The following is a 20,437-nucleotide window of genomic DNA, read 5'->3' on the forward strand; positions in this document are numbered from 1 at the left end:
GTATTAAAGTTGTAACCTGGTACCTTTTGTAAACTATTATTCGTGTGTTTCTCTGTCCTATAATTATGTTCTCCCATTTATTTGTATTGCAGTCTTGTCATATAGTGTTGTCATTTTAATGTTATATTTAACATTGCCATAAAAGCGGGAGGTTTGGCATGCCACAAAACCAGGTTCAACCCACCATTTTATTCCCCCAAAAATGTCCTGTACCAAGCCAGGAAAATGCCCATTGTTATATTATAGTTCGTTTCTGTGTGTTACATTTTAATGTTGTGTTTCTGTTATGTCGTTGTTTTCCTCTTATATTTGATTCGTTTCCCTTAGTTTGTAACCCGGATTTGTTTTTTTTCTCTATCAATTTATGAGTTTCGCACACAATACTACTGTTGCCTTTATTTATGAGGGTCTATTCGTTTTTTCTTTTTGTTTTTTACCGGCATTTTGTAGTATACATCACTAACGTATAGAAATTGAAAATATTCAAGTTGCATCGGATATAAATCGACCTTATGCAAATGAATCAATGTCAATTTTCTGTTATTATATTTCGGGTTGAAAAATATCTCAACGCCAAGAATGTAACTGTTTGGAAGTTTGATTATTATAAGAACCTTACACAGCAGACAAAAGTTCAGCTTTTATGTTTCAAAATTAATCAAAGTCTTATATATTGACATGTATATACAACTATATGCACTTGCATAATAAAGATAAAAATAAAAGAAGATGTGGTATGATTGCCAATGAGACAACTCTCCATAAGAAGCCAAAATGACACAGAAATTAACAACTATAGGCTCACCGTACGGCCTTCAACAATGAGCAACGGTCAATGTCTATTTGACGCAGCTCATCAATGTTAGATCGTGTTTCCCACTTGTTAAACTGTGTTATGTGTGTTATAGCCATCAACATTTGTAGATTGAAAACGCAACATATGCGCAAAACAAATTCTTCAGATAATTTATTCAATGTTTTGTAGAAACAGGTTCAATGTTCAAAAGAATAATATTGTTAAATAAAATTGCGACGACGGTGGTGAAAATAACAATTTTTCGAAGAGAAATTAAATAAATATTGTCTCTTGGTTAAAATTCTGATTTACAAAGCTTTATAATCATATTATTCTAAATATTTTATAAAGTGGCTTAGAATTTAAAGTCGAGGAGATCCACTGTAAAACAGTGTACATGTACGTTAGAACATACACGTATCATTTTTTTTTTTATAAATTATAAATTAATTATGATCATTTTGATCATGTGAGGCATATGTTTATCGTACATGTAGCACTTTATTTGTAGCTATGCATTTCATTGGTTCTTTTTTACTCAAAATTGCCCATTAACTAAACTCCAAGATATAAAAAAGTAAGAACTTCTACGTTGTATAAATTGCCTACCACTTCCACATTGTTAACTGCTTTTGGGGCTGGAACATGGACGAGCATAAAACGGTTTACAAGTACTTTTAAAACGCATAATTCTAAACCTAAAAATGAATGTTATATTACTTCTTCATTAATTCTAAATTATTCTATAAACGTGATGTACCAAGTACATGTATCTACAGGATTCTTACATTTATTGAAATAAAACTAGCTGTAACATTAAGTAGCTTTTATATTGGATTCATATCGTTCACACATTTTTTTTCTCAATAGATTGAAATACCATCTGTAACCACATTGGTACCCGAAGACACTCTCGTCAACCTATTTACAATGGTGGAAGATTTGTTTGTTCTGGTGATAAGATAAATTAAAAAAAACCCATGTGTTCTATCAATTTACCAAATCACCAGGTGACATTTTTATGTGTGTACCCACACTTAGCAATGTATCGCTAAAATGTTTTACCACAAGTTTTGTATTAAACATTTAGTAACATATTTATGGATATGCGAAGTATTATACTTCAAATAACCAGCAACACGATGGTAAAAACCGACAACTAGAGGCTATGCTACGGTTCACCAAAAAACAATGTGTATCTTTACGATAATTTAAGCGTCAACCGTCCGGTGTCTTAAGTATTTTGTATTATAATAAGTGATTGGTATTGTCATTGCATATTTGGGTTTGTTCGGGTGGGTTTTCCAGGTACTTACATATTTTACTATTGCATATGACTTTGTCTCACTCCAAAATCTTGAGCCGAACCCCTTTACTAAAGAATTATAGATCAGCATCCGATTTCAATACACGTTACAAAGACTTGTTCATTGGAGAGGCATGAGATATATTCCTTTACTGTTTTAAACAATATATTTGTGGCTTAACTCCATAAAAACAATCAATATATTATTTTATATGTATTCTTTCAATAAAAGCTACACTGAAACAGATTAACTAAATAATAGATTTACTCAATAAAAGTCATTCGTGTTAACCTTTTCTGACTGAATCATATATAGAGGTTGTTGATCTTTTTACCTTAAAACACGTGTAGTACAAAACCCATTGGTGGCCTTCGTCTACATGTATTTTCTGTTTTTTGTTCCAGTTATTTTCTCTTTGACACATTCCCCATTTCCACTTTCAATTATATGTCATCTTTTTATGATTGCTTTACTTAAGTTCATCAATATTTCAAAGTAATAAAGTATTACGATTCCTGCACAAATTGAATAAACATTAATAGTTTCACTCTCAAAATTTAACAGGTATAAAGCACACGCATCTAGGAAATGTTTCTTCTATGTGGCACAATATGCTCGTGTGTTACTTTTGTTATGGTGCAGATCGAGACTGATTTAAACGAGGGCACTATCTTAAGTCTTGGAGATGATCATATACACGTGCTCGTCAGTGTATATCTGGTGTGACGTATTTTGAAAATACAATGAAATACTTGATAGATTGTGCTTATTCTTTAGACTATGAATGCTTTTAAACTTGATGTATTGGTTACATTAGCCTAGTTTTCAAGTAGCTCTCAATAGCGTGTGTTTATGGTTTGTTTTGTTTGTTCTGTGTTTGTTTGATGTTTTGCTTGTTCTGTGTTTGTTTGATGTTTTGCTTGTTTGTTAATTGTTAACATATATTTAATCAATATTTGCTTGTAGTTATCACGGTTATTTACATAAAGGATCAGAATGACTTTTTTATCAGCAGGTTAGTTTATCAAGTTGTCTGTCTCTTAGTATTATTATTCATTGAAACGCTATTTTTCATATGCATACGAATGCAAGCAGATGTTGGTTGCATGTATGTTAACAAATAACAAACAAACAAACAAACAAACAGAGACACAGGATGAGTGGACAGAAATCGGTAATAAAGTCTTTATTACTACCACTGACCACGAGAAACACGACGGGTTACACGTGATGAACATGCTCTGCCCTTGAGGAGAACATGTAATCACCAACTTCGTTTTAGGATTTATAATTTTCTTTTATGTCTTATATTGAGTGTTTGCTTCGCTTATGTCGTTTATTTTTTGAAAGTTTGATTTTTGATTATCCGCTTGAATTTGGTCTTCTATCTCTGTCTGTCACAAGGTCAATGCAAGTACTACTGGACTGCAAGTACTTGTGGCTACTATTCGCTCTATAGCTATACCTTGTGTATCATCATAATTTAGATGCAATATTTGTCCGTGATGTTTAAGATCAAAATAATACTTAAAGATTCGATCGAAGTCGTGAAGCAGACAAGGGCCTGGTCCATAATCAGCAGTAGCACTTAGTATTTTTTTTAACGGTATAATATTGGGCATAATTGTTTTTTCTCACTGATTTTTTTTTTTATATCTCTGAGAATTCTTTTTATGGGAAAGACTGGTGATTAGCGCTTTTCTTGTATTGATTTTTATACTTTATTCTGATGTTTAACTTGTTATATTACTATTTGCTTAACTTATTATTTTACCGATTGAGATTTAAAGAAAGAGACATAATTAAATATCTAGTTTGCTCCTCTGCATGTTCATTTGTTTGACAAACAGAAGTCTCGTCATTCAGGGGTTTTATAAACCTTTCGGAATGTTTGTTCTAAATGCTCTTTTATTTCGTTCTTGATTTGTCTTGAAACTATTCGAGCGTCACTGGTGTAGACGAAGAACTCGAGTGTCGTTCAAACATGTCAATAATATAATGATGTGTTCTGTGTATACCATTTGCAAACATGGAGTAGACGGTACACATAAATATATTTGTAATTTTGTTTATCTCAATGCCTATCCTTTTTTTATTTAGAGCTTGAAAAATTGCAAAGACACATTCTATTATTCTATTCGTTGAGCCTTAATGTCTTTCGGGGAATTGTTTCGTTAGGGTGCTAACCCTTGACATGTACTGGTGTTCATGCTACGATTTGTGTTTTACACACCATCTTTCTCAATCAAGTGCACCTTAAATGGTATCATATATTTCTTTTACGGTATCATTTTTCGCTAACACTAAATATAAAAAAATGTTTTTATTTAGAAATGATAATTTATAACGGAAATGTTCCTAACTTATACACGTTTTCTGAATATGTGATTAAATCTTTTTATAAAACGGTACATTAAATAATTATTTTGTATTTATACCTTAATGCGCTAGGTGAGTATCGCAAAAATAAGAACTCGCATTCTGAAATCGATATATATAAATACTGTAAACCACCTTATTTTCGCGGATACTTTATTTCGCGTTTCACCCTTTCTAGACCATTTCGCGGTAACTTATATTTGCGATTTTTTGTCTAACTCGATGAAGTTAAATAAGGAATGATCCAAGTTTTACATATATGCGACAATTTATATTGGCGTTATTTTTCTACTCGCGAAAGTCGCGAAAAGAAATAGCTCGCGAAAATAATTGGTTTACATGTAGTATATCTGAAAGAAAATTATCCTAAAATTGCAATGATTACATTTGTATTTTGGATTCTTCTTAAATGGGCGCAATAATTTGTAAATGTACAGTAATATATACGATCGAGGGAGGGCAATAGGGGGTCCGTTAACATGTTAAAAAAAACTCGATTTTTGCAAAAACAGTTAACACAGTGGGTTGAAAACAGTTAACAGTTTAAATTTATCTCAGATAACAGTAAACAACACCTTGAAATAGCTCAACACAGTTTAACATAAAAAGGTATTGCTCTATTGATTGATGCAGTACGTCAAGAAAGAAATTACGTTACGAAGATCAACATACATGTATGTATAGTTTATTGCATTAAATTACAGAAGTTCACTCTAATTATGATGTCTATGGGTAATTTCACCATGCTTTTTATCCTCTCCATGAGGTCCATGAATGTGCTGGTCTGCTCCAAGATGACCACCCTGAATTATGATAATTTCCATGTCCAACTACAGACGGATATTGTCCAGCTATGATCTTTGATGTGATTTGTTGTTTTTCTACAAACATAAAAAAGCAGAAATATAAAGCTCAATTGTTATCTATTTATTGTATACAGACTAGATAATCTACTTGATCATACACAAGGATATGAATGGGGAGGGGATTTTTCCTTCATTTCTGTATCATTTCATTTGTTTTGCCATGTTTCTTTATTCTTTATAGTTTTTTGTCCATTTTTGTCTTTTCTTTTTAGTTTGTTGCCCTATTTTGTCTTTTCTTTGTAGTTTTTTGTCCATTTTTGTCTTTTCTTTGTAGTTTTTTGCCCATTATTCACTATGCCTTGTAAATTTTTTGTCCATTTTTTCACTACTATATTTTTTGGTTCATTTTTCTCTATTCTTTATATTTTTCCCAATTATTTTATCTTCCATTAACCCCTATCCACTCCCTCATAAACGATTCAGAACGGCACACACGTTTTTGTGTAAAAAAATCCCATAATGTTTGAATTTTAGAGAAAAGTCTACACGAAAACATAGCAAAACTACATGTATACCTTATTTACTTATCGCTAATTCTAATTATATATAATTTTCAATCATGATTCTCTCCTTTACTTGACTATCAGTCATTGTGTATATTGTGAACGAGAGACGTCTTAGAGATTCATAAAAAGTATCATTCAATATTTGAAAAATTACTTCAACAGAAACATGAACAAGTTCATTACATTAATAACGATGTACTGCAACACCAGTTTATCAATATACATTTATATGTCTATGCATAACGTCATATTTTATAGACCTACCTTATACCACCTTGTAAGTACAAGAATGAACAAAGAAAGGCAATTTAATAAGGGCAAGGCAATAATTCGCTACCTATATTCTATGGAGATAGCAATTATCTTTATAAATGCCCTGCGTGAATTTAGTTTCGTAAAGTAAGAATTTCTTATATTCTAAAAATGATTGCTCTATGTAAGTATAAGGGACAACATCAAAAGTTCAATGAAGGATAAAAAACTTAATTCACATAGTTTTTTCACTGACCCCCACCCCCCTCTTAACTTAATTTGGGGAAAATTGATTGACCCATATAGATATATATGTAAAAATCAATGTCGGATAACCACATCTTGCAGCAGTTCACCCCCCCCCCCAAACTATTTGAATTAAGTTTTTTTTTTTTATCTTACATTGATCTTTTGATGTCGTCCCTAACAGAATATTGAATAACAAAGACAAATGGTGTTAGATTTTATAAATAGCGATTACTTACGTAGGGATCCAATCTTGTAGTTCGAACCTCCATAGCCGCCACTACCAAATATAACTTTGATAACACCTTCAAATTAAATGGAGTTAATTTATTTTTGTTCAGATGTTGTATTTTTAAAGCACGTGATACCTACCCATGAATGAGGAAGTAAAGTCTAATTTAAACAGGTTTTATTCTTTTTATCTGTGGATCGAGCTGGTAGGTTTGAATGAAGCGTACTTATTGTCTGTTGTCGGTGGTGCGAATTTTTTTTAATTGATGACGCATACAATTTTTAACCTAAAAATATCGCTTTCCTGAATACTGCACACGTGATCATCTGCATTAAAAAAAGGAAATGTTTTCTGATGAATTTGATGCTTAATTTCCAATCTTGTGTCCAGTTTTGCTATTCGGCAATTTATGACTATACGAAATGGTACATTTGTATATACAAAATAAATGGATGGGTTAATTTATATTTTTTCCAAAATTCAAACTAAAAAATAAATTGTGTGACGTTCTTTTCAAAGAAATATGATTGAATAATAACAATGTATAAAATCCACAAACCATTTTTGCCGTCTGTACCCGGTATTCCATTAGATCCGTTTTTACCTAAAATATATATATTAAATGTAAACAACATACGGATGCGGGATTTTCTCGCTGCATGGAAGACTCTTTGGTAGCCAGTGGTAGTTATCCGCTCTTTGGTTGGGTTGTTGTCTCTTTGACATTTTCCCCATTTCCGTTCTTAAGTTTATACTTTTAGGTTTTAGGTTTATTGTTTTTGCTAGTGTTATTGCTAGGGAGATTTGTATACACTTAAATTTAAATAACCCTACTTGCATTTGGATTGTATATTACTTTCATAAAAACAGTTTGTTTTGTATTTTACCCACGTCGTAAATTCTTAATTACAATTTGTAGTTTAATCAAATATTCATAGTTCAACATGTATCTGTTGTTTATAAATATACTTTTCTAACTTTATGTTTTTATTTTTGTGAAACATCTTTATGAAAAACTTTCCAAAATAAAATTGCAATATATATGCACGACTGGGAACTAATCAATTACAAAGGTTTACACTATAATTTACAGAAGTTCCTACAATTTCTGTGCATTCATTGAGTAATTTTTTAACAACTCCAAATGTAATTCTCTTGTTGGTAGTAAGATTCATTTTATTAGAAATACGAAGATGTGGTCTGAGTGCAAATCAGACAACTTTCCATATAATTAACAATTGAGTAAATGTAAACAATTATAGGTAAAAGTGCTGCCTTTATACAAAACTATAGAACTTAAATTAACAGTGTAAAACAATTCAAACAGGAATACCAATCGGACATACATGTATTTATATAAAAACGAGAAAAACTAGTAAATATATATAAGAAGATGTGGAATGACTGATATTTAGACAAATCTAGATCCAAGTCACAATTTGTAATAGACAATAATACGTCAAAGTACGACCTTCACATCTACAAAACAAGCTATAAAAATATGACAAGTGTGAAACAACTCAAGCAGGCAAACCAAAGGTTTGATCTATATAAAAACGGGAAACACTTATGAACCACATATATTTTACCATCTTTTCCATCTTTGCCATTTGCTCCGGGCTTGCCGTTTGGACCAGCATGTCCATTTGGTCCTTTGTTTCCTGTAGGTCCTTTTGGTCCTACAGGTCCAATTGGTCCTAAAAAGTATGCAATACATTTACTTATTTTTCCTATACCACGTGTAATAAAACATTAGGGTATACATTTTGTTCTAAAATATTTAATATCCACATGCAAGTATATATATACATGCATTTTCATCATCGTAAACTATTAGAGCTCGTATGTGTGCCACAGCTAAAAAAGACAAACAAACACCGAACATGAAGAGCGATGCCGTTTAAACAGCAATTTTGCAAATCTATTTTCTCTTCTTTTTTCATCTAATGTTTTCAAAACACTTTCACATTGTTCTTTTACATTATCAGTGTTATTGCTTGTTTTAAAATGGGATAAGATAAATCATATCGCTTAAACGGACTTTAAGAACTGTGTTTTTGGCGTTTGCCGCAACTTATCAAAACTGCATGTTTTTATGCTATTTAACAAATAAGATGTGGTATGATTTTCAGTGAGACAACCCTTCACTGGAGACCAAAATGACACAGACATAAAGGACAATAAGTCACCGTGTGTTCTTCAACAATGATCAAAGCCCTAACCTTGATGTCCATATCCACCTTGTTTTCCTTTATCGCCTGTTTCCCCTTTATCGCCTCTTATTCCTTTATCCCCAGGTAAACCTGGAGTGCCGTCTTGTCCTGGTATACCTATAAGAACCATTTACACAAGTTAAGGTTATTATACATTTTCCTGATATTTGCTAGGTGGTATATGATACAATACAGGGAGATACCTTTGTACAAGTCAGCTGAACGTTTTATTGTAAGTACTATCATTAAGCTTCTTGATGATAAAAATAAGTGCTTTTCAAACTGATATTTTTTCAGGTACAGTGTGTGATTCAATTTTTCATGCAATTTATCACGGTGTAAAGGAAAAACTAAAAAGTTCCGCCGCCTGTACAATAGATATAGTAATTGATGATATAAACGAATAACACAAATCAAAAGTTGTTATTGCTGGAATTTGTTTTTCTATAGACCAATGTAAGTAGGTTCTTTAAAATATCGACGACCTGATCACTTTGATAAGCCACTTGTCTGAATGCCACATGTTAAAATAGTTTGGATTGTTACACAGTGTGCTACTGAATTAGTACGATATATATGACCCCACATATATCATGTAGCCACTAGTACACTTTGCAACTAATAATGTCGACTTTAAAGCATTACCTTTGGGATGTACATAATGAAGTATGTGTATTATTTAAAATTTCAATGATAAAATTGACAATGTCTACGAATAATTCCACAATATGTTCTATCAAACGTGAAAATAAACTTGACTGGTCAGTTGTCTTCTGTGAAAATTAAAATAAGACTATTTTTTTGTTATTCTCGTCGTCCGAAGCGCTTTTCTTTGATTGTCCTTCATCATGTGTTTCCTTATGATACAAAATAATCAAATAAAGCTATGTTTTTATTTAATTGATTGTTGGTTGTTTAAGTCAAGTGACAAATATCTTAGACAGGGATGATTCCAGGTGTTTTCAAATGGGTCCCTTGAACATCAAATTGGGTATTTTTATTCTAATTGGGAATTTTTTAAGCATAAAATCTAAGACGAAATAACATAATTTTCATGTATAAAAAACGGAAAATGTATATTATTAAGTTTAACCTGTACACTGAGGTTCATGAAAGTTGTAACATTTGGAATAATTCTGGATGGGCTACTGTTATTACATGAATATCATTGAACATGATGCACTAGTCCATCATCTTAGCTATAGTTACCTAGGCCTATTACAAAAACATATATTTCAGCTAACATAAACCACTGAACAAAATCATTCATCGGGTATTTTTTCAACAGCAGGTCATCTCTATAAATTTACCTTGATTCAAATTAATTCAGATTTCAAATTGAACTGGTCAATTGTCAAATTTAGAAAAGCAATTACAAAAGTTCATACACTTAATTGATAAGATATTTAAAGCATTGAACTAGTGTTCTTTAACATTATTTGAATCATCTTCAAAACTGATAATAATGATGACATCGTTTTTCATAAATGGTCTATCATCAACATTATTTTAAAAAAGCGGTCAAACTTTTGTCTTTTGAGGAAATAACTTTTACAAATTTTCATCATATTATATAACAGGCTCTGCTGGACGATCTGCTTTTACGAGATCGACGCCCATTAAACTTTATCCATCAATGTTATATCAAAATTTGAATTTTCTCTCTGCCGAGGTCTGCTTTGACACCCATTTTTATCAACTTGCTGGGAGATCTGCTTTTACAAGATCGAATACTCCTATAACATATTAATCAATTGAATACGGCTGATTAAATTGTTTGCCACATTTTGACATAACTAAATCGTTGTTAATAAAATGCGATCGTAAACAGCATTCTTAAACATATTTAAAACGTTTTGACAACAAACTATGAAAAATTATTGTTGCCTTAATCGGTGACAGAAACTTTTCTGGAAATATCGATTTTCATTTTATTTTCCTGAATTGGGAATTCATTTTCATGTACAGTTTTTGGGGGCCGCTTGCCGATTTAAGGGCAGTTTAGCGGCCCTAAACTATATAGTGGAATCATCCCTGCTATTAGAACAAGGTTATAAAAAGTAAAATAAAACTAATATAAAAATTAATACACAAATACAAGCGTTAATGTGAACTATAAATACCTGGAGCTCCTTGGTGGCCAACAGGACCTTTAGCTCCTGTGTCGCCTTGAGGTCCTTTCCCTCCAGGTCTTCCATCAGATCCCGGACCGCCACGGTCACCCGTTGGTCCTTTATCGCCTGATGGACCTGTTATGCAATGTACACTTTTAAATATAGCTATGTACATCACTTCCGTTGTCGAGCAAATTTTAAATTAATTCAATATCACTACTAAAGTACAAATATACACTTACCTAACTACATGTACTTTACTAATAATACATACTAGTTGTTATGAAATAAACTATTTATTTTATATTGCGGAAAAAAGTGTTAGAAACATGTTTTGCAAAGTAAAAATAATTTAACATAAAAGACGATGTATGTTTAAAAAGGGGCATACTGAATTTCATTGTTTGAAAGTTAGTTATCCTACAATAAAACACTGATTGTGTTCCGTGTTGACAAACCATATTATAAAGGCATCATAAACAAACGAAAATTTAGTAATGTAAGGGAACATGTACAAATCTCGAAAATCAATAAAGAATCACAAAATATAATCATAAATAATCTTCTATGCCTCCGCCACTCTCAACTGAACGATAAAGTCCGAACACATTGCCAGAGAATACTCTCATAAAAAAAATATAATAAGTTGGTTCCCCATATTTATTTATTATAGGTGTTGAATTATTAGCTCTAAAACTAAAATCTACATCTGACATCCATGGTATTCCTATTCACAACAAAGAATTATTGTTGAGCCAGTATGCTGATGACACATTTCTTGTTTTAGATGGAAAGGAAAAATCTTTAGAGGAGACTTTAAAATGTTTTGATTCTTTTAAAAGGGTCTCTGGGCTTAAAATGAATGCATCCAAGACCAAAGCTGTTTGGATTGGAACCAAAAAATATTCAGACCATATACTTTGTTCTTATTATAATCTTCAATGGACAAAGTCAAATTTCAAACTTTTAGGAATAGATTTTTCATTAGATTTACAAGCTATGTTAGATATAAATTTCACAAAGAAAATCAAGGAAATGTCATCAATACTTAAGGCTTGGGAACACAGAAAACTTACATTACTTGGTAAAATTACTGTTGTAAAGACTCTGGCATTACCAAAGATAATTCATTTGCTCACAGCTTTACCAAATCTATCCCAGATTAAAATTAAAGAGTTAAATACTCTCTTTTATAACTTTATTTGGAATGGGAAATTAGAACGTATAAAACGCAATACACTAATTGGGGATTTTATGCAGGGAGGTTTGAACATGGTGCATTTGTCATCTTTTAGTACATATCGAAAAATAAGCTGGGTCAGAAGTCTTCTTTTGAATTTAGAGGGATCATGGCAGACATTATTACTGTCCGAATTAACCAAATTTGGTGGTGACAGAGTCTTTTCTTTACAAAAAGAAAAACTGCTAGAAATTCATGGCTTTGTTAAGAATCCTTTTTGGAAAGATGTTTTATTTTGCTTACATACTGCAAAGCCTTATACTAAGGCTTGTACAAATGATATATTATCGCTAGATATTTTAAATTTTGTGCCACTTTCAGATTACACTATTTATATGCAATGGAAGGACTTTGGTGTACAGTATATAAAAGACATTGTAAATGGTCAAAACAAAGACTTCTTTACATTTGAAAAGATTAGACATAAGATTCTTACAAATAATTTTCTGAAATATTACAGTCTTATCTCCAATATTCCAAAATTTATTAAAGATCACATAAAAGAATATTGTGATTCTCAACAGATTGAAAATGTCAACATCTCTGATGCTTTTTGTACTCAGATTATTAATAATAAGAAACCAAAATTTGTGTAATAGAGTCTTATTGATCATATATTTCAACCTCCCCTTGAAAAATTTCAGAAATGGGAGCAGTTGATAGACTCAGAAATTAAAAATTGGCAAAAATATTTTATGCTACTAAGGAAGTCTTGCAAAGATACCTATTTAAAAAGCTTTCAATACAAAATACTTCACCAAATAATTCCTACAAACTCTTTTTTGTACAAGATAAAGAAGAAAGATTCTAGTTCATGTACTTTTTGTAAACTTGATGACGAAACTATTGTACATTTTTTCTATGATTGTCCAATAACATATCAATTTTGGTCATCATTATTACAGCAAATTAGATTGTATAGCAGGGATTTTGCCATCAGTAAAAAGCAGATATTCCTTGGTTTCTATTCAGAAAGCTTATTCATGAATCTTTTATTTTTAGTAGCAAAAAATTATATATATAAATGTAAGTTTAAGGAACTTACTCCTAATATTTTTGGTTTTAAAAATAGAATAAAACAATATCAGTCATATGAATATTATATTGCAAAGAAAAATAATAATGTCGATGTATATGAAAAATTTTGGACCCCATTACAATATATATTTCCACCATAGAGTATGATATTAATCTGTGAGCAAATTTTTTGACTAGATTTTGTTTATTCTTTGATGCATATAACTGTAAACAATAATTATGTACATAATTAAGTAATGTATGTGTGTATGTAAGTAAGAATTGTATGTGTGTATGAGAGACTGAGAGAAAGTGAAAGTGAATGCAAGTGGTTCTCATTTCTTTTTTCTATTTACCTCTTTACATTGGTATTTCCTGATATTTATTTATATATTCATAAATTTTTACCATTTCCGTTTTTTTTTGTTTTTTTTGGGGGGGGCTTTCTTATTTCTTAATTACTTTCAGTGTGTTTTAAAGCTTATCTTATAGTTATTTATTTATTTATTTTTATTTTATTTATTTATATTTTTTTCTTGTGAGGGAGGAGTTAAAATTTAATAAAATCATTTAAACATTTATTGCTTTAAAAAAGGGAGGGAAGAGAGAAGAAAGAGAAAAAAGAAATGAAACTACTCTTGATTTATAATCTTTGTTTGATTCCTTAAAATCCAAAACTAAATAATATGTCATTTATGAAGAATTGTTTATTTTTTGTTTGTTAGACATTAGACATTTATGTCGAACCATCTTTATATTTGTTAGCATTTATAACTTACATGTATTTATACCGGTATATTATATATATATATTTTGGTGAATATTACTAACAACCACTAACTCCTGTATATATAAATATCATTACTAATGTTAACGAGGCCGGGATAAGGTACCGGTAATCGATGTTTTAAACTAACAAATGTAAAGATTTCAATAAAATATGTAAATCTTAAAAAAAAAAAAAAAAAGTTGATTACTTTGCACGGCAGATGCGCGTTTCGTCTACAAAATATTCATCAGTGATGTACATGTTCAAATCAACATAACGAAATGCCAAATTAGTTACAAAGTTGAGCGTCACCGAAGACAAACAAAGCCGAATACGGTAATGTAATTTTTATGTAGAACATCCTAAGTTTTTCGAACATGCAAAGTTTTGTAAACTGTTAATATGTGCTACTACTCAGACAGTGATATGTTTCTTCATTGTTTTTATGGCATGATGAACATTAAGGTGTGAATAAACAAGCATTTTACCTTTGGCTCCATTTATTCCATTTCTACCATTATCACCGGGTATTCCTTTATCTCCCATTTCTCCTTTTGCCCCCTTACTACCAGGCCATCCTGTGAGAATAAAAGTATTAATGTTTTCTACATCCTTTATACATATTAAAGTTTGTATGAGATAAATCGTAGAATATATAAATATCAATAAATTGATATTGATGGATTGAGGCTCACGATATCTACGCCCCTTGTTAAACACATTTATAGAGATATATTATTATTCAAATTATGGTAACCCAAAATAACGTTGCCAACCGGATTATATACAAGTGAGGAACCAACATAAATGCATTTAGGACGATTGAACAGTAAGTTGTCAATATTGTTTATAAAAAAGTTTAACACTATTTCAACTCCCGTCCCAATAGACAACTTTCGAGTTTGTCCGTCAAAGGAACAAAACTCGTCAATTATGTGCGCCTTTATTACGTTTTTTACCCGATAGAAGTGAACGCCTGTATCCTTGAACTATAAATGTCCATTGAACGTCTTAGTGATCGTCAGTGTGCATGATAAACTAGAAATATGTTTTGTTCTGTAGGTACCTAATCTCAATTCCCTAATGATAGCAGGGCTGAAAGACAATTCTGAGAATTCGATTTGCCGAATAAATGGTGCAGTATAGCTTTAAGGTTTTCCAACCACTCGGTCAACATTGGAAAGGAAGTGACGACGCCCGTAAACGCACGAATGGTGTTCACTAAAACCAATGATTTTTACGGAAATGCATCGAACTCGAAAGTTGTCTATTAATTATGCAATACCATAGTAGCAAACTTACCGGGTCTTCCTGTGTTTCCGGTAGGTCCTTTATCTCCTGGTTTACCTTTTAATAAATGCAAATATTAAGTTATAAAAATATGCAAAGTAAATGTTGATAACAAGAAACACTAAGAAAGATACATATTCTTAAGTTTATTTTTGTAAAAAAATGTCAATAATAATGTTTGTTTTCTTATACACTATTTCATGAAGTTTTGAAGGTTACCTTTTCTCATAAATAATCATTCAATTTGTGTCAGACGATTTCTTCGTTACATATACATTTAACATTCACGAGGAAATCAGTAAGCTAATAGAAAGCAATACAAGTAAAAACAATATTGATATTAAAATAATGACTGAATTATAAATACCATCTTGTCCGGGCGCACCTGGGTCTCCTAAAATATAAGACAATAATTAAAATTAGTTTCCGGTTAATTCATATTTCCCACTTTTACAACCTTTTGAAGAAAATAATCGACTAAATACTTAAAGAAAAAATATGGTAAAACAGTTAAATGTAATGATTTCAATGAAGTTATATTGCAGTCTGTGATTTTTTTTATCAAAATATGTATGCACATTATCCTCATCGTTATTCACATAAGTTACTGTTAATTGCCTCTGATCATGATTTTATGGAGTTCGTCTTTGTTCATATTTATTTCACGTGTAATGCGTGTACTTTTCATAGGTGTCTATCTGTTTATGCTATCTAACGAGATTGTATTGCATCTTGGTGTCTTATTACTGCGCATCATCGAGCCAAGATGCAGGTCTAATAAAATTTAACATAAAATTGAGAATAGAAATGGGGAATGTGTCAAAGAGACAACAACCCGACCATAGAAAAAACAACAGCAGAAGGTCACCAACAGGTCTTCAATGTAGCTAGAAATTCCCACACCCGGAGGCGTCCTTCACATGGCCCCTAAATAAATATATACTAGTTCAGTGAAAATGAACGCCACACTAAACTCCAAATTGTACACAAGACATACATGTATGTATATATGTTGGTCTGTTTATTTCTTAATGAAAGTACTTTTAAAAATTCCTTTTTAGATGATTATTTTGATCGACATCAGATAAACTGTTCTTGCGTACAATACATCGAAAGAAATAGTTTTGGTATATTTGTTTCTAACAAAATTGGTATGATTTAATTCAAATGATTATGGACGAAGTTTTGAACGAAAATTCGCACAAAAAGGAGATTCAAACAATTCTAGTATACTTCATTTCTATTGACATAATTTGTTGTGTTTGATTAATATTCCCTCCCTCCCCACCGGTACACAACATGACAGTTTAATGTCGTTCTAATCACAGTATACAGAAAACAAACTATATGATTAAATACAGCGGGTTCATTTGTTTTCGTGAGTAGCAAATTTCGTTGTTTAATTATGTGGTTTTTCAAAAGTCTGCAATTAGTCATAAATCAATTTTGCAAATCGATAAACATTTATATTCATGGTTTTCATTTACCAACGAAATCAACGAAAATAGGCATCCAACGAATAATAATGATCCCACTGTACGAATTGAATATGCCTTACCATTAGCTCCTTTGCGTCCTGGTATACCTGTAATTACAATGGTGAATGTAATAATTATTTGAACAGACTAGCATCATTGCAATGAACTAAGACTGCAATAAATAATTATCTTGCATCCATATATTAGACATTAAACGTGTGATCATAGAGGTATGCATAGATAACTAAAAATGTTTGTTGCTCTATCCATTAACATGTAAAGTGTGCGCTTAATACCTTAGACTAATATGGAAAAAGGCACCAACAGATTAATTGTGCAATCATACAAATGTTCTTTCTAAATTATATATTATACTTTAATCATGTATGCGTATGTATACTGTTTTTTTTTTCTCAAATCCACCTACACCTATAATACTTGGATAACAATGCAAATATTTTGTTTAATGCTATTTATTTAATAACATTTGGAAAATATAGCCTATATTGTTTCATCGGTTGTTAATTTCTATTCATTTTTTTAATACAAATTGCAAAGATGTGCAGATAACTTTACGATGTTATTACAATCAGCATATGTTTCAAAAAAAAGTTAAATGTTTTCAATGGATGTCACTGGTGGAGATTATTACCACTTCAAAAGCACATTAGTTCAAACTCGATTTCGGTTTGTTCAGTTTGTATCACTTTGTGTGGTGCTTTTGAGAAAGCTGTTGTGCCTTATTTCTTTGATGTTTATATATCGAAGTTACATGTAACTACATTTGTAAGAGGGCAGCATATAAATTAAAGTATCTTAATAAAAATGATATATTTTACCGTTAGCCCCACGATCTCCAGTGGCACCTGCAACAGGCATTGTAAATACAGGTAGAATTAAGGAATTTAGTTAAGTATTTAATATTGCGTACATACATATAAAGCTTCAATGTCTACTGAATTATTCAACTGCATTCATGGTTTGCTAAAAGGAACGCTTCTTCGTGTCTGAGATATACACTTTATAGATAATTAATGAAAAAATGTATGTGATAAAAGACAAAGAAGGTTTTGAAAAATATGTTAAAAATATGTTGCAATGACTCCTGTGTAAAAAATACAGCTTCTTTGAAATCAGTGGCTTTTTTGTTTTTACATAATTGCATAATCATCTTTATATATTTCCTTAATAATTCATGTGCTATTCTTGTTAGGCTTTCATAGGTTTTTTTGCATTATAGCGTTACATATTTTAAGCATTCCAAACTGTAGGGAAGAGATGTCAATAATGCATACATTTATTTAACTAGAATTGTTTATAACTGCCAATGGGGATATTATACAATACATAAAACATACCGACAAAGATTCGAGTAATTACAGTTATCAAAACCAATAATATAAAGAATGCACTTAAAGGCACCTGGATGATACAAAGTTCAATATAAAATACAGATATCACAGTGACTTGATTTGTATTATTTAATTAAAATAATTCACATAATTGCACAGTCCCTAGATTAAAGGCCACTGGCATGTTACAACCATCTGTTGGATGTGATTTGGGTAAACACGTGTGTGATACCACAACCCTCTCCAGGTGTTCTGGAACAGGTATGTCAATCACAACACTGGCACAACCAGTAAAGGACTTTCCACTTCAGTTTGATACTAAGTACGAATATAAAAAACAACAAAGTTGCAAAATAATCGACAATAGAGCATCCACAGATACTCAATATCTAACCATAATTGCCTTTTTCTTGTATAAAATTTCAAAAAGTTATATTTATACTGAACCGCAAAAGGAATGTCGTATTTTTGGAGAGCCTAAATTTTCAATTGCATTGAAAAAAATAGCTATTTCCTTTTGGTTTAGGTAAATTACCTTCAAATGATGCTATGTTTAAATCTCCGTTATGGCTGACTGCGTTCATTAATTCGATCGTTCTAAAAGTGGTCTGAATAGGTCCGTGGGACACGTTTCGCAGTCACATTTCACGATGATGAGATGCACGTTGAATCCGTGCCTCTATAAGGGTATCTAAGAGGTACGAAGTTTTTGTGTCATCATAATCAGTTTGATGCTGATGCCACGACTTAACCCACGATAAAGAGAACAGACAATATGACGTTTGAATGCTGGACAGCGACTTCAAGTCGTTGCAAATGCATTTAACTGCAATGTACGCAACACCCAACGTCTACGTGAACGCAACAAACAGTACAAATGACCGTCCACGTAATGGCGGACCTGAATTAAACAAATCTGTGATATGGTTATGAAAAGTGTATCAATGAACAGTAAATGAACTTAAATGATGCGAATTTGTTAAATAAAAAGGGTATTTATACGCCCATTCAATAAAAAATATGGCATTTATTCTCCCATTATGTTTGCCTTAAATTACTGCGACGTTTCTTTTGCCGTTCAATATATATATATATATATCTTGCGAAAGTAAAAATTACCTGTTTTCCCTATTGCACCTGTCGCGCCTACAATTAAAAATATTCACACATATATATAAAAAGGATTTGAAATTATCGAAAATGAGACATGAAAAATTCTTGTAATTAAACTAAATGGTTATTTTAAGTTATACACCAACCGAGAGACGAATATACTACATTGAACACATTTATATCTTACTACCATCTAATACAATTTCAGATATAGAGCACCATGTACCTATGATTTTATTTGATCTGATCAACAGAATAAGTTTATATTACCGTAAAATACAAAACAAAGCTGTACAAATGTAAGTCAAGTTAAAGATCTTTGTTCCCTAGCGTTTATATGCTGGATAATTCAAATAATAAATGTTTATGATTGACGTGTATTTGAGCATGATATGAAACGGTGAAAAAATAACCTCGACAAAAGATGAATTTAACTGGTGAAATATTAAAATATTTATGCGTTGAAAATGTTTTATTGTGTCATTTTGAAAAGAGGTAAGTAAATTTGAAGACGATTTTAACATCATGCTTACCATTATCACCTGGTCTACCATTACTACCTAAAACAGATAGATAAGAAAATAAAAGTCATTTCATTCTGAAGAATAGTTGATATTTTATCAACAAAAATGGAGGGAGCAACACCCTGGTTTTTACTGAACATATATTTTTTAAATTTTTTTGTTGTAAAATGACGATTAAAATCAAATGAATATTCTTCACTCCATGTATTTAAAAAACTTGTAAACACGTTTTGTTGTTGAGAAACATATGATAAGAATATACATTGATCAGTATCATATAGATTTTAATTCATTTTTGACGAATCACCATAACCTCCATGCCAGCTTCAACGGCTGTTCATACCCTTATTGAAGATAACACTCAATTGTCACCATCGTTTTTTTTATTGTCATTTTGAAGTTATATCGATGCATCGATGAATACAGATACACGTATTACTCCATTGTATGTTGGCTCAGACCATTCCAGGTAACATCGAACAAAACTTCATATTCATCATTGAGTATCCTATTCCCATATGAACATCGGGACATTCTTGTGCGATGTTACGCGCTCAGGCAAATTCCTCGGGAAATATGAATATTCTTTGGTGAACAAATCTTTATATCGCCGTCAGGCACGGGAAATAATTGTATAATACCGTATATAGTAGGGAATCTGTTTTTTTTTCTTTTCTTCTGAGGATAAGTATTAAACCTGCATGAAGATGGCAATATTATTTGTTATTGTTGATATTCATTTT

At 31.2% G+C, this 20,437-nt stretch overlaps 1 protein-coding gene across 3 annotated transcripts in view; it reads right to left on the reverse strand.

The window, feature by feature from the left end:
* Window positions 1-5,147: 5,147 nt before the first annotated feature.
* Window positions 5,148-20,437, reverse strand: part of LOC139495744 (collagen alpha-1(VI) chain-like) — a 36,668-nt gene continuing 21,378 nt past the window's right edge. For 2 of the 3 annotated variants that reach the window (XM_071284110.1, XM_071284109.1), the window contains exons 16-28: window positions 19,704-19,730; window positions 19,177-19,203; window positions 17,545-17,571; window positions 16,786-16,812; window positions 15,595-15,621; window positions 15,240-15,284; window positions 14,426-14,515; window positions 10,921-11,046; window positions 8,807-8,914; window positions 8,174-8,281; window positions 7,144-7,188; window positions 6,592-6,657; window positions 5,148-5,363 (exon numbers count right to left, since the gene is read on the reverse strand). In XM_071284110.1, coding sequence (XP_071140211.1) covers window positions 5,233-5,363; window positions 6,592-6,657; window positions 7,144-7,188; window positions 8,174-8,281; window positions 8,807-8,914; window positions 10,921-11,046; window positions 14,426-14,515; window positions 15,240-15,284; window positions 15,595-15,621; window positions 16,786-16,812; window positions 17,545-17,571; window positions 19,177-19,203; window positions 19,704-19,730 — 854 coding nt within the window. In that variant the 3' untranslated portion in view covers window positions 5,148-5,232. The remainder of the gene's footprint in view (window positions 5,364-6,591; window positions 6,658-7,143; window positions 7,189-8,173; window positions 8,282-8,806; window positions 8,915-10,920; window positions 11,047-14,425; window positions 14,516-15,239; window positions 15,285-15,594; window positions 15,622-16,785; window positions 16,813-17,544; window positions 17,572-19,176; window positions 19,204-19,703; window positions 19,731-20,437) is intronic. The other variant, XM_071284111.1, reaches the window with a different exon arrangement.

The sequence above is a fragment of the Mytilus edulis genome, chromosome 11 (assembly GCF_963676685.1).
Source record: "Mytilus edulis chromosome 11, xbMytEdul2.2, whole genome shotgun sequence".
NCBI classification, from domain to species: Eukaryota; Metazoa; Mollusca; class Bivalvia; order Mytilida; family Mytilidae; genus Mytilus; species Mytilus edulis.